We start from the raw sequence: 14441 nt of genomic DNA, 5'->3' as shown, positions 1-14441 counted from the left end.
GTGGAGCAGGGACTTGGATACAAACTGGACAGAATCTGATATCCAACATATGTACCGACTATCACATGGCATTTCTAGATGCACACAGCTACAAGAGAATTCATTCAAAATACTCACTAGATGGTATCTTACCCCGGTATGTCTCAAACAAATGAAGTGCCTCAGCGCTGATGTATGCTGGAAGTGCGCTCAATCCCAGGACACCTACTTCCACATGTGGTGGACTTGCCCAACACTACAGACCTTTTGGTCAGAGGTTTTAAGGTTGATCAAACAAATATGTTCCTTAGGTAAAACCCTCTCCCCTGTCTCTGTATTACTGAACATCAGATTGCAAGAGATACCCCACGCCAAACAAACTTGTACTACATTTGACCTCAGCTGCAAAATCCTTGATTCCACAGCATTGGAATCAGCCGACAGCCCCCACGTTATCACAGTGGTTAAAAGTTAGACAATGTCTACCACATGAAGGAATTTGAAGTGTGATCTAACTTCCCACGCTGATAATTCCAACAGATTTGGGCGGATTGGATGCTATTCCGGAAAACGAACGCTTTCCTTAAAGGGTTTCTACCACCACATTTTCACCTATTTAGCTGTCAAACACTAGCGATCTGCTAGTGTCTGCTCTACCTAACCATGCTATTGTAATCCCTTTCTGTGCAGCGGTTACCAAAAAAACGTAGTTTTATTGGTATGCTAATGAGCTTCTAGGTGCTATGGGGGCATCTTTTCAGCACCTAGAGGCTCCATCCTCTCACCATTTCTGCCGCCCAGCGCGCTCCAGCCCACCCCTCTCCTCTAGATTGACAGGCCACTCGCGCCTGCGCAGTGTGCTTCTGTATTCGGCGCAGGGCAGGGAGACAGTCACTGCGCCTGTGCCGAATGCAGAAGCGCAGGCGCGAGAATTCGGCCGAGATGCAGAGAAGTAGGCTGTCAATCTAGAGGAGAGGGGCGGGCTGGAGCGCGCTGGGCGGCAGAAATGGTGAGTGGACGGAGCCTCTAGGTGCTGAAAAGATGCCCCCATAGCACCTAGAGGCTCATTAGCATACCAATAAAACTATGTTTTTTAGGGTAACCGATGCACAGAAAGGGATTACAATAGCATTGTTAGGTAGAGCAGACACTAGCAGATCGCTAGTGTCTGACAGCTAAATAGGTGAAAATGTGGTGGTAGAAACCCTTTAATGAAATTTCCGACACTAACCCATCAACAGTCACCACAGTTAAACAAGGTATAATAACACTTGCCCAATATATTCCCCATCACCCGCCCCCATCCCATATCTCCCATTCTGTTATCAGCTCATTGATCAACAACGAAAGTTTCATAATATCAGTGGTCAAACTGTCTTTAGGCAACAAAATGTATAACGAGTCCATGTTTTTTATTCTGACCATTACTGTGTATTGTACCATTCAATATTTGTATCACCTGTCTATCTTTTCACAATGTAAAACCCATCAAAAGATAATTGAAAATAAAAAGATACCGCCAAAGAATGTTAACCAGGTTTGGGTCAAGTGTTGATCCAAGGGGTATTCATTTGTAACCCACTACTCTTTGTTAGTGTGTTTTATTTACCACCACTCTGTTTCTATTCCATAACACTGAATTCCCATGGTAATATTTATGGTATGTCCGAAAATTTAAGAGTTGTGCTCTACCTTTTAATAGTTCTTCAATTGTTAATGGTCACAATAAACTGCGTTTTTAAGGCTGCTTCACACTATAGGGGTTTTCCAGGCTCCTGATATTGATGACCTTTCCTGAGGAGCCTGGAAACACTCTTTTACTAAAGATTTCTGTGTATTAGCAACATATATACCAATTACCATTTGTAACATGAAGATATCCTTCCATTTAATTGTCTCCTTAATTTACAGGAGCAACCTTGCTAAACTGCACCATGGCCTGGATCTCTCTAAGAAGCTATTGCGGGCCATTCAACAGACTGTAGCCAGTTGCATATGCACTAATCTTATTCTATCCCAGGGCCCTTTCCTCTACTGTTATCTTATGGAGGTTGGTATGGGGTTTCCAGCATGATTATTCTTTAATGTAAGTCCATAATTTTCTAGACTATTTCTTAAAAGGGTTTTCAAGTATTTTGATATTGATGGCCTATCCTCAGGATAGTAATCAATATCAGAACGGTGGGTACCTGGCATCCCTGCTGATCTGATGTTCAGGAGTAGCTCGGTCACCACTACTACACATTGTATAGCTGGAATACCTATTTAAAGGCTTTGGACACCTTTGTTGCAATTTTGTTTAACCACTTCCATACCGGGCCATTTACCTCCTTACTGACCAGGCCTAATTTTGCAAATCTGACATGTTTCACTTTATGTGGTAATAACTTTGGAACGCTTTTACTTATCCAAGCCATTCTGAGATTTTCTCGTGACACATTGTACTTCATGATAGTCATACATTTGAGTCAATATATTTCACCTTTTATTTATGGAAAAAATGCCAAATTTACCAAAAAAAATTAAACTAGCAATTTTCAAAATATCAATTTCTCTGCCCTTAAAACAAAGTGATACCTCATAGAATATTTATTACTTAACATTCCTCATATGTCTACTTTTATGTTGGCCTAATTTTGGAAATGTCATAAAAAAAATTTAGGTTGTTAGAAGGCTTAGAATTTTAGAAGCAATTCTTAAAGTTTTTGACAATTTCCAAAACCCACTTTTTAAGGTTCAGTTCTAAAGTCACTTTGTGGGGCTTACATAATAAAACCAACCCATAAATGACCCCATTTTAGAAATGACACCCCTCAAACTAACCAAAACTGGTTTTAGAAATGTTGTTAACCCTTTAGGTATTCCACAGGAATTAAAGCAAATTAGAGGTGAAATTTCAAAATGTCACTTTTTTTGCAGATTTTCCATTTTTAATTTTTTTTCCTGGAACACATAAAGGGTTAACAACAAAACAAACTTCAATATTTTTTACCTTGATTCTGCAGTTTGCAGAAACCCCCCAATATCTGGTCGTGCACTGCTGTTTGGGCACACGAAAGGGCACAGAAGGCAAGGAGCGCCATATAGCTTTTGGAGGGCGGATTTTGCCAGAATGGTCTTTGGGCACCATGTTGCATTTGAAGTGGCCCTGAGGTAACCCCACAGTGAAACCCCCCCCCCCCCACATTTTGTAAATTACATTACCCAAGGAATCTTTAAGGGATGTATCGAGCACTTCACTCAACAGCTGTTTTATAGAATTTGTAATACTTGGGTGTGAAAATGAAAAATTTTATTTTATTTAGTATTTTTTTTTTTTACAAAAAAATAGTGCTTTAGGCCCAAACTTTCTTTTTCACAAAAGATAACAGGAGAATAGCCCGCCAATTTGCTACCCACTTTCTGCCGAATAAAGTATCACCCCAATTGTGGTCGTAAACTTTTATTTGGGGATATGCCAGGGCTCAGAAGGGAAGGAGCGGCATCTGGATTTTCTAACATGGAATTTTCTGCCATTAACTTTTTATTTTCCCTTTCATCCTCCATGACGGCATACCATGAGATGACCCGCCTCCAACCAGGTAGGGACAGTAAGTATAAATTTGACTCTCCTCCGGCTCCTCCTCAGTGTCTTCCTGTCCCTCCCAGGTAGGAGATAGGGTTTTCCCTTATGGTCGCCGACCATGAAGAAAGAGGATACCATGTGAGGAGGCAGCAGAGTCCGAACCCTAGTTGGGAGAAACGGGCTCTGAAGACCTGTCTCTTACCTGCTGCTAGTGCGGGCAGACAGGTCCTTGTGGGACCTGACACTCAGGGAGTCCCTCCGGTCAGTTGCTAAGCTCCACACTGCGATCTGGCATGGCCGGCGCTCAGTGTCGTCACCGGAAGTGGACGCGCTCCATGCGTTCCACGGGCTTACTTCCGGTATGGGGCCTGAGAGCACTTCCGGCGGTGGATCGCATGCCGGCGACGGCGGGAGATTCAAAATCGTGCAGGATTATGACGGAGGTCGTCCTCTGATCTGAGGTCTTAAGGTAACGCTATTTAAGGGGGAACAGTAAGCTTGGTTGTTAACCTGAAACATGCTGGATCCAGGTGAAGTTATGGAGACCACTCAGTGATCTGTACCTGTGAGTAATGCCACCAGGACAAGGGTTAAGGTAGTATATTCTGTTATTTAACCCTTATATGTTTTCTTTCTTTCTGTATGTGTGCAGAGTGAGTGCTCAGAAAGCTAAAACTAGTCAGAGGGCAAAAAAGTGCAGTATCTGTTCTGTTAAACTTTCAGATTCCTCTACTAGGAAAGTTTGTAAAAAATGCACTGACAATATTTCTAAGGAATTAGTTCCGTCCTTAAAGGAAGAACTTAAAAACACAATTAGGGAAGAAATCAGGGCTGCTATTTCAGATACCTCATTAATCCCTTCCTGCTCCAAACAGGCGCAGGGACCAGCGACAAAAACGTCTGATTCAGAATTAGAGGAAGATTCAGAATCAGGAGAACTCAGGGATCTGATTCAGAATTTAAAAACTATCTTTTTTTCACCAGAGGATACCAGAGAGTTAATTAAAGCGGTTAGGGCCACTATGGATCTTTCTATGGATCTTTCTGAGGAAAAGGTCCACAGATCAGTCCATGACGAGATGTTCAGTGGATTTGAGCAGAGGTCTAACCGAGGCTTTCCGGTACATAAAAATATGCACGATCTAATTAAAAGGGAATGGAGATCCCCGGCTAGTAAATTGTTCATTCCTAAGACAATAAGGCGGCGGCTCCCTTTTTCTAGTGAAGATGAGGCCCTTTTAACAACTTGTCCTAAGATAGACGTTTCCCTATCTAAATTAGTGAAAGGTCCAAACGCCTTACCATTTGAGGATATGGGATCATTAAGGGACCCCATGGATAATTAGACGGATCAAACCCTCAAAAAAACATGGGAAGCTTGTGCGGCCCTGTTTAAACCAAACCTAGCTGCAACATCAGTATCCAGATCACTAAAGAAATGGCTCGCGCAGTTAGAATCCTTACTGAAAAGCGGAAATTCATATGATAGTCTAAAAGATTCCTTTCCGCTCTTAATTAAAGCTGTCGATTTCCTATCGGACTCCACTGCAGAATCAGTCAGGATAGCTGCAAAGGCGTCTGGGTTAGCGGTCGTGGCAAGAAGGTCCCTCTGGTTAAAGTCTTGGTCGGGAGAGGTCAGTTCAAAACTAAAGTTATGTACCTTGCCTTTTCATGGTAATTTGTTTGGAGAAGATTTAGAATCCATCCTAGAAAAGGCTTCCGACTCAAAGAAAACCTTTCCCAGGGACTCCGGAAAAAGGAAATTTCCCTTTCGGAGGGTTAAAAAAGGGACCCCCTTCCAAGCAAAGAAAACGAATAGGGATTCGAGCTGGTCAAGGGGAAGAAACCAGAAGAGTAGAGGATACTTGTTCTCTACAAAGAATACGGAACCGTCAAAGCGATGACGCCAGTGCTCAGGTAGGAGGGAGATTAAGTTTTTTTTCCTAGACTATTGGGAAAAGATTACAACAAACCCTTGGGTCTTAAATATAATATCAGAAGGTTACAAAATAGTTTTCAGTCTTCCTCCTCCCTCAAATATTTTCAGGGTAACTCCAATTCAAAAAACAACCGTTCTTCAAACAAATCTGGAAGAAGGGATTCGGAAGCTACTAGCTCAAAAAGCCATAATTCCGGTTCCCCATTCTCAAAAAGGTCAGGGATATTATTCAACCGTTTTTCTAGTAAAAAAAAGACGGGAAATATCGGTTAATAATAAACCTAAAAAACTTGAACAAGTTCATACAATACAACAAATTCAAAATGGAAACAATAAGATCAACCGTGAATCTGCTAAAAAAGGGAGACTTCTTGGCCTCCATAGTCTTAAGAGACGCATACTACCATATTCCGGTATGCAAACAGTCTAAAAAATAGCGGATAGCGGTCTATTTGGGGAAAGATCTGCTCCACTTTCAGTTCCAGGTATTACCCTTTGGAATAACCTCGGCCCCAAGAGTCTTCACAAAGGTGATGCTGGAGCTGGTGGCCCACTTGAGAAGGAGAAACATCCTGATTGTTCGTTATCTAGACGATCTACTGATAGTAGGCGAGACAAGACAGCCACTGGAGAACAATCTCTTAGTGACCTGCCAGATGCTGTATCTAGCAGGATGGCTAATAAATTGGGAAAAATCAAAGCCAGTCCCGTCCCAGGAAATAATTTTCTTGGGCCTCTCCCTGGACACCACTTGTCAGAGGACGTCACTTACAGAGCAAAAAATTTCGGGAGTGGTAGAAAAAGTCTCAAGGTTTCAAAGTCATCCATCTTGTTCGATACGAGAGGCTATGAGACTACCGCAGGAATGCAAGAGGTTAAAGTCCCTAGTAAAGTGGGCTCAGTTCCACTCTCGAACTCTGCAACACTGGGTATTAACCTGCTGGGACAGAAACCAGAGTTCATTGGAACAAACAGTTCTGATTCCCTTTGCAGTAAACCAGTCTCTTCTGTGGTGGAAACAAGTAAATCACCTATGCCAGGGAATTCCATGGAATTCGGAAGAACAGGTGTTTGTCACAACAGATGCAAGTCCTTGGGGGGGTGGGGAGCGCATTACTCTCATCACTATTTCCAAGGGGCCTGGGCAGACCACCAAAAGACTTTGTCGTCAAACCAAAAGGAATTGATGGCAGTTTGGGAGACTATAAAAGTGGCGAGTCAATATATAGAAGGAAAAGATGTCCAAATAAGATCAGACAACACAACAGTGGTGGCATATTTAAACCATCAAGGTGGAACAAGGAGCCAATATCTGAGCCAAATAACAGAAAACATTTTTTTCCTGGGCAGAAGGAAATATAAGATCCCTTTCAGCAGTCCATTTAAAAGGAAGCTTAAACGTAAAAGCAGACTTCCTAAGCAGGGTCAAGATATATCAAACAGAATGGAGTTTGAAGAAACAAGTTTTTCACCAAATAACCAAAAAATGGGGGGTTCCCCAGATAGACCTCTTTGCGTCAGCCACAAACGCAAAAGTAGGTAGTTTCCTTTCCCTCAATTTAAGAGACGGAAGCGAAGGGATAGATGCCTTTTCAATAAAATGGAATTTCCATCTGGCTTACGCCTTCCCTCCTCTGCAACTAATTTCTCGAGTGATAAAGAAGATAAGGCAAGACAGGGCTCACGTTATTCTGATAGCCCCCTTATGGCCCAAGAAATCATGGTTTCCACTATTAAAGATAATGTCCATCCAAAGTCCATGGATCCTTCCTTGGGATCAGGATTTGTTGTCGCAGGGAGCAGTTCACCATCCCGAGGTGGAAAGGCTGCATTTAGCAGCCTGGAACCTGAAAGGTTGATTTTAAAAGCTAGAGGCCTGTCAGATCCCATCATCAATACTATGTCGGCTAGCAGAAAGGAGATAACCTCAAAGATCTATAATAAAGTATGGAGAACTTTTAATACCTGGTGTATAAAAGAGACGGTATCCCCTGAAAAATTTTCAGTCCTTTCAGTTCTAGGTTTTTTACAATCTGGGCTGGAGAAAGGTCTTCGTCCCAATACACTAAGGGTTCACTTATCGGCTCTTAGTGCAGTTTTTGATGAAAAAATTGCCAATCATGCTTGGGTTATCAGATTCCTTAAAGGGGCAGACAGACTGAGACCATCATTGAAAGCCATGACTCCCCCCTGGGATCTCAATGTAGTTTTACCAGGCTTAATAGAAAGTACTTTTGAACCCTTATCTGTCTCTATAAAATATATAACACTAAAAACCCTGTTCTTAGTGGCAATTACGTCAGCCCGCAGGGTTAGTGAAATCCAGGCCCTGAAGATTAATGAGCCTTTCTGTGTCATTTCTTCAGATAGAATTACGTTTAAATTGGATAACTCCTTCCTTCCCAAAGTTATAATTTCCACAGGCAAGAAGAAATATTGGTTCCCTCGTTTTGTGACAACCCGAAAACAGAAGGAGAGGAGAGGTTTCATAAATCAGATGTACGCAAAGCAGTTCTAATATATTTAGAAGCCACGAAGGCCTTCAGAAAGACAGACTCCTTATTTGTTCAGTTTCTTTGCACAAATAAAGGGCAGAGAGCGACAAAAAAATACTGTTTCCAGATGGATTAAAACTGCGATTTCAGAATCGTATAAAGCGCTAGAAAAATCGCCTCCTGAAGCCTTTACAGCACATTCTACAAGATCAGTTTCTGCCTCTTGGGCAGAAAGGGCTAACGCTTCACTAGAGCAGATCTGTAGGGCGGCCACTTGGTCTAGCCCTAATACGTTTATCAAACATTAGAGTCCATGTTAAGGCAGGTCAAGATCTAGCCTTTGGGAGGAAAGTTCTTCAAGCTATAATCCCCCCCCTAGTTGTTTAATATGTTATATCTCATGGTATGCCGTCATGGAGGATGAAAGGGGAAAAACCAAATTACGTACCGTGTTTTTTTTTTTTTATTTTTTTTTTGGGTGGGAAACCCCTATGCCATCATGGAGGATTCATGAAAAGGGAATTACCGGTACGTAATTTGGTTTTTTTGTTTAATGAGCTGCGTGAGGGCTTATTTTGTGTGAGACCAGCTGTAGTTTTTATTGCCACCATTTTGGGGTACATTTTGGCTTTCTGGTAGATTTTTATCTCATTTTTGGGAGGTGAAGTTAAAAAAAAAAAAAGCTGGTGTCATTTAAAATTTTTTTTTTTTTTTTTTTTTTTTTAATATAGGTCCGGTCATTACGGACGCAACGATACCAAATATGTCTACTTTTACACAATGAAAAAAAATCATGTTTTTGTTTTGCCATTTTCTTAGAGCCTTACACACAAAAAAAAAACTTTTGGCATAATTTTTTTTTTTTTTTACACCATTAACTTGATGGGGTAGATATGGTATTTTTGTAGAGCCAATTGTTACTGATGCGGCGATGCCAAATATAATTTTTTTTATTAATTTTTTTTACATTTTACACGAGCATTTTTAGAAAAAAAAAAATGTTTTTGTGTTGCAATTTTTATAGAGCCATATTTTTTTTATGGCTATGGTCTTGTCTGGGGGCTCATTTTTTGCGGGATGAGGTGAGGTTTTTATTGCTACCATTTTGGGTACATACAACTTTTTGATTGTTAGTTTTTTTTGTTGTTTTTTTTGGTAGGTGAGCTCACTAAAATCTGTTTTGGCGCAATGTTTGTTTATTTTACGGCGTTCACCTGATGGGGTAGATCAGGGAAACCCAACCTGTGGCACTCCAGCTATTGCAAAACTACAACTCCCAGCATTCCTGGACAGCATACAGCTATTAAGGCATGTTGGGAGTTGTAGTTTTGCAACAGCTGGAGGGCCGCAGGTTGAGCATCCCTGGGGTAGATCATCTATTATATAGCCGGAGGTGGTGATACCAAATAAATATATTATTTATATATGAAAAGAAGGCCAGCAGCACACCAAGGTTTTCAGCAAAAAAAAGTGAAGTTTATTCCTCCAGAGTCAGCAGTGACGTTTCAACAGCTTGTTGCTGTCTTTCTCATAGCTTGAGAAAGACAGCAACAAGCTGTTGAAACGTCGCTTTCTGGAGGAATAAACTTCACTTTTATTTATATATATATATATATATATTTACACCATGTTCCAAATTATGTACATGTCATCTTTTTATGTTTTTCCTAGACAGTCAGTATGTGCAAGGATTTTGTTTTCTCCTCCACAGTTTTATTACAATGTGGGTGATATTGCAAACAGACATACTGATAATGGCAATAGCTTTATTTGTATTTTGCAGAGAACAAAAAATCTGTTCCAATTTATTCTGGAGAATTCGGTTTAAGAACATGACACTGGATCATAATGACATTCAAATCTTTTCCAATAGAAATGTCATTTGCTGTATGCACAGATAAGCAACACCAGATGAGCAGGAAACTAACATAACCTACATCCATTGAATTTATATGGCCATGTACAGTTTTGCTTGTATTTCATATGAGGATGCCAGTATTGCCTCCCAGAGCTGCTGTTTTGAGGTATACTGACAGCCTCTCATATAGGTTCAACTTTTTAAGAATGCTCCACAGGATCTCTAGGATTGAGGTCAGATGGTGGCCAAACTATGATTTTATCTCCTTTTACGTCCAAAGCGATGATGGAGTCAGTGGTGTTTTTGCAGCATGGGATGGTGCATTATCTTGCATGATTCTTATTTTGGAACGCACAATTCTTTTTATACCACGGCAGAAAATGCTCATTTAGGAACTCCCACTTATTGTTCAGAGCTCATTTTGACATGCCCAGGGACCCAAAAGGGGCCTACCATCCCACTTACCAAGATTAAGGCCCAAATCACCACTTTGCACCTTTTTTTCTGACGTTGCAGTCTTGTAGGAACATTGTGGCCATTCACCAGGCTTCCAGAGCTCAATCCATCGGGACCATCCAGTGCAGCACAGCATTCATCTGAATAAAACAGTTTGAAGATTATTCTTTATTTCTAAGCCCACTGCAAACACTTCTGTTTGTGATCTTTGGTTAGGGATTGGCGAACTACAGGTTTATGGACAACTGCCAGCCTGTGGAGGGTCTGGAGACACCATCAGCTTCAAATACCTGTTTGTTGCTCATCAGTGGTATTTTTTACAGCTGCCCTTTTTAATAACTTGAATTTATTTGACAAACTTTCCTTAAAGGGGTTGTGTCTCTTCAGCAAATGGCATTTATCATGTAGAGAAAGTTAATACAAGACACTTACTAATGTATTGTTGTTATCCATATTGCCTCCATTGCTAGCTGGATTAATTTTTCCATCACATTATGCACTGCTCCTTTCCAGGAGTCATGACTCCTTGCAACCCAACAGTGGTGGCCATGCTTGAACACTAAAGGAAAAAGCATCTATGCGAGCGCCCTCGGTACCAGCCGGCGCCAATCCATATCTGTCCTGCCGAAACCCCTCAATGCAAACAGTGTATAATGCGATGGAAAGTGAATCAAGCCAGTAAAGGAGGCAGTATGGAGAATCCCAATACATTAGTATATTCCTTGTATTAACATTGTATACATGATAAATGCTGTTTGCTGACATGACAACCCCTTTAATAAGCCTTTATGAAATCCTATTCGCCTGTGCTGTGAATCACACATATATTGCACTTCTATGTTCTGTCTTCAGTGCAATATCAATTGTTTTCATGCCTGTTGCAGACATTGAACTGTTTCACACTTTTCACCCCCAGAAAGGTCTGTCTTCCTCCTCATATTGCATGAGAACGGTGACTTGCTTAATAATGTGGAACAATCTCTTTAAATAACTTTCCTTTTAACCAAGAAACCTGTCTGAGATTGATACCAGACATCTTAATTGAGACTAGAAATAAAACAAACACTAAAACCTAAATGGTCACTTTACAGAAATTTTATAAATATTTCTCTTGCATAATAATTTGGAATATGGTGTGAAGTCTTTTTGCATTTTAAGATTCAACAAATGAACTATAGCAGGCAAATAAACTGAGATGGCCACAGTAGACGGTGACAACTTACATCAAAATTGACAAAGAATCACACGTACGTCAGTCATGCATACTGTGCCTCTCTCCTTTTAATATATGAACACTTTATAAATGTGTATATGCACACCCAGAGTTAGCATTGACCATTCCAGCACCACACTCTCCTGCTAGGTGCAGTTTAAGGACCCTTTCAGACGGCCGTATGAACGGGTGCGACGCCATTCATTTCAATGGGGCCGCAAAAGATGCGGACAGCACACATTGTGCTGTATGCATGCGTGGTTGAGTTGAGCGGCTCTGCAGAACGGATAGGGCATGTCCTATTCTTTTCCGCAGACAAGAATAGGCATTTTCTATTATGGTTGCGGCCGCGTGTGTTCCGCAATTTGCGGAACCGCAAAACACTACAGCAGTCTGAATGAGGCCTTAATGTGAGGTTGTAGTGTAGGATGCATTACTCTTTAACCTAAGATTGCTTCTTTATTTTATCTCTAGGGAACTCCAGATGTCAAGATGTTTTCTAAGCCCGTGTCCTTGAGTCTGCTCTGTAGATACTTATTAAAATCCTTTGTCAGTTCTGTGAGTATATCGTTGATATTATAAAAAAAAAAAAAAAAATTACTCTGGTACGGTGCACCATACATCTGAGCCTTGTGTTTCAAGCATTCACTGGCAAAAGCTTCCAGCATGTATGTTAAATGTATACGGAAAGATCCCTTCACCGAATGGAAGCCAAAAGTGTCCTTTTTGGCTTCCTCCTGTTCGATATGCGTTGTAGTAGAAAATTGCAGCACACAGTATTTTTCTTTTGCTATTAGGTTATGTTTTAATCTTATATCCTCATGATCCAGTGCAATTACAGGGTATTTAAGGCAGGCATGTACAAATCAATATGGTGACCGGACGTTTTGGCCTGTCAGGGCCTTCTGCAGCGGTCTATAATCTGTAGCTGGCCTCCTGTATTGTGTAGCGCTGGATGCGTTGGCATACATTTTATTTTATTTATTAATTTTTTCTTGTTGTATAGAAAAAAAAATGTACGTCGTACTTTCTATACAGAGAGCCACAACAAAACTATGGTATTAGTTTTTCCAATGGGAGATATGCCCCACCTCAGAGCCATCCATCGGAGCTATATGTTGGGAGCATATGCCTTCAACGAAAGGCTCAGAAACCAACACATTAGTCCTAAGCAATATATATATGTTCCGTGATCACTCAAAAACGCAACCATTGATTTCAACGAAACTTTGTATACACATTCCTGGAAAGAAATCTTGTGGGGGGTCACAGCTCTCTAGCACGTACCGTTCCTGAGAGATTCCCAAAAAATGCAAATATGGCACATCACATGACCTACATTAGCCAATAGAAGCCTGCAGGTCTTTCTCTTCATATCCCAACTGCCATGCACACGGTCACATGTCCCTTATCAGCCAATAGAAGCTTGCAGGTCCTTAGTCTCCACATAGTTTTACACCAGGTTTCCATAACAACCGAGCCATTTTTCTTTACTGCTTTAGGTCAGCTTTAAAGGGGCAGGTCGCTGTGGATGACACTGTTAAGGGAGCGGAGTGCTGTAGAGGTGACCGTTCAGAGGGCAGGTAGGGTGGCAATTCAGACCACCCTCAAAAGATGGACTTAAAAACTCCGCCCCCCAGGTCCCGCTGAGCCATGCCCCCAACCTGGTTAGGCCACACCCCCGCCCACTCTGCAGCCGACAGGGATTGAAAAAATGAAGGTAAAAATCAACTTCTGTCAGCTGCAGAGGTGGAGGGATGTTGACTTTCTCCCTGCAGCTCACGCTCAGACAGCACAGTGCTGCTGTGTCTGAGAGTGAGCTGTTCAAAGGGGCATCCCTGCCTGAGATATTCCCAAAAAATGCATTAGCCAATAGAAGCCTTGTTACACGACCCTTATCAGCCAATAGAAGCTCGCAGGCCATTAGTCTCCACATACAGTTTTACACCAGCTTTCCATAACAACCCAGCCATTTTCTGTTCACTACTGTAGGTCCACTTTAAAGGGCCGGGGTACTGTAGATGTCACTGTAATAGTGGACACTGTCGATCTTTTAATGACCTACACAAACATTAAATGAAATAGATTAAATATACCCGTGCGAAGCCGGGTCCTTCAGCTAGTACCAAATAAAAAATGAATGTAACACACGACTAGTAGAAGTCAGAGTACTTTCACATTAGCGTTATTAGCGTTATTCTTTTCCGGTATTGAAATCTAGTAAAAGGTCTCCATACCGGAAAAAACGCTTCAGTTTTGTCCTAATTCCTTCTGAATGAAAACCAATCCATTCAGTATGCATCAGGATGTCTTCCGTTCTGTCGCTTGTACGGTATTTGACCGGACAAAATACTCGGAAGAATACCGCACTTGCCGTATCTGGCATTAACTTCCATAGAGATGTATTAATGCCGGATCCGGTACCAAGTGTTCCAGAAAATGCCGGATACAGTTTTCCAGTCTGCGCATGCGCCGGACATAGGAGGAGCTATTTTCGCTTTTGATCTTTAAATACTGCATCAGTTATTGTGGATCTGGTGTTTCACAGGATTCGTCTAACTGATCCGGAAAAACAAGCTTTCCGTTTTTTACACGGATTGCCGGAATAAAAAAAACGTTAGTGTGAAAGTACCCTTATAGTTAATATTTCTGGTCTTTTTAATAGTTAAACCCAATTCAGTAAACCATCAAAATTTGCACAGTAAAATGTATACACAATGCAGGGTAAAGTGTCTAATGGAGTTGGCAAAAGGTTACAGTGAACAAGAGCCAGATACGGCCACTGCACTGCCACACTTGGTGAAGAGAACTGATCACCAGGTACCCGTGGTGATCAAATATTTTTCTTTGAGGATGGTCCAATTTTAAAAAGGGCAGAGCTTCTTATCTACAGAACTGTTTGCTGTGTGCTTAAGTAGCAAAGTTTTATCCCTATG

At 41.3% G+C, this 14441-nt stretch overlaps 1 protein-coding gene across 1 annotated transcript in view; it reads left to right on the top strand.

The window, feature by feature from the left end:
- Positions 1-14441, top strand: part of CDC45 (cell division cycle 45) — a 78485-nt gene that overhangs the window by 61263 nt on the left and 2781 nt on the right. The window contains exons 14-15 of the mRNA XM_040416345.1: positions 1891-2029; positions 11980-12063. Of these exons, the coding sequence (XP_040272279.1) occupies positions 1891-2029; positions 11980-12063 (223 nt within the window). The remainder of the gene's footprint in view (positions 1-1890; positions 2030-11979; positions 12064-14441) is intronic.

Source organism: Bufo bufo, chromosome 2 (genome assembly GCF_905171765.1).
Source record: "Bufo bufo chromosome 2, aBufBuf1.1, whole genome shotgun sequence".
Classification (NCBI taxonomy): Eukaryota; Metazoa; Chordata; class Amphibia; order Anura; family Bufonidae; genus Bufo; species Bufo bufo.
Note: the sequence above shows the minus strand (reverse complement) of the source record. Positions and strands in the feature narration are given on the sequence as shown.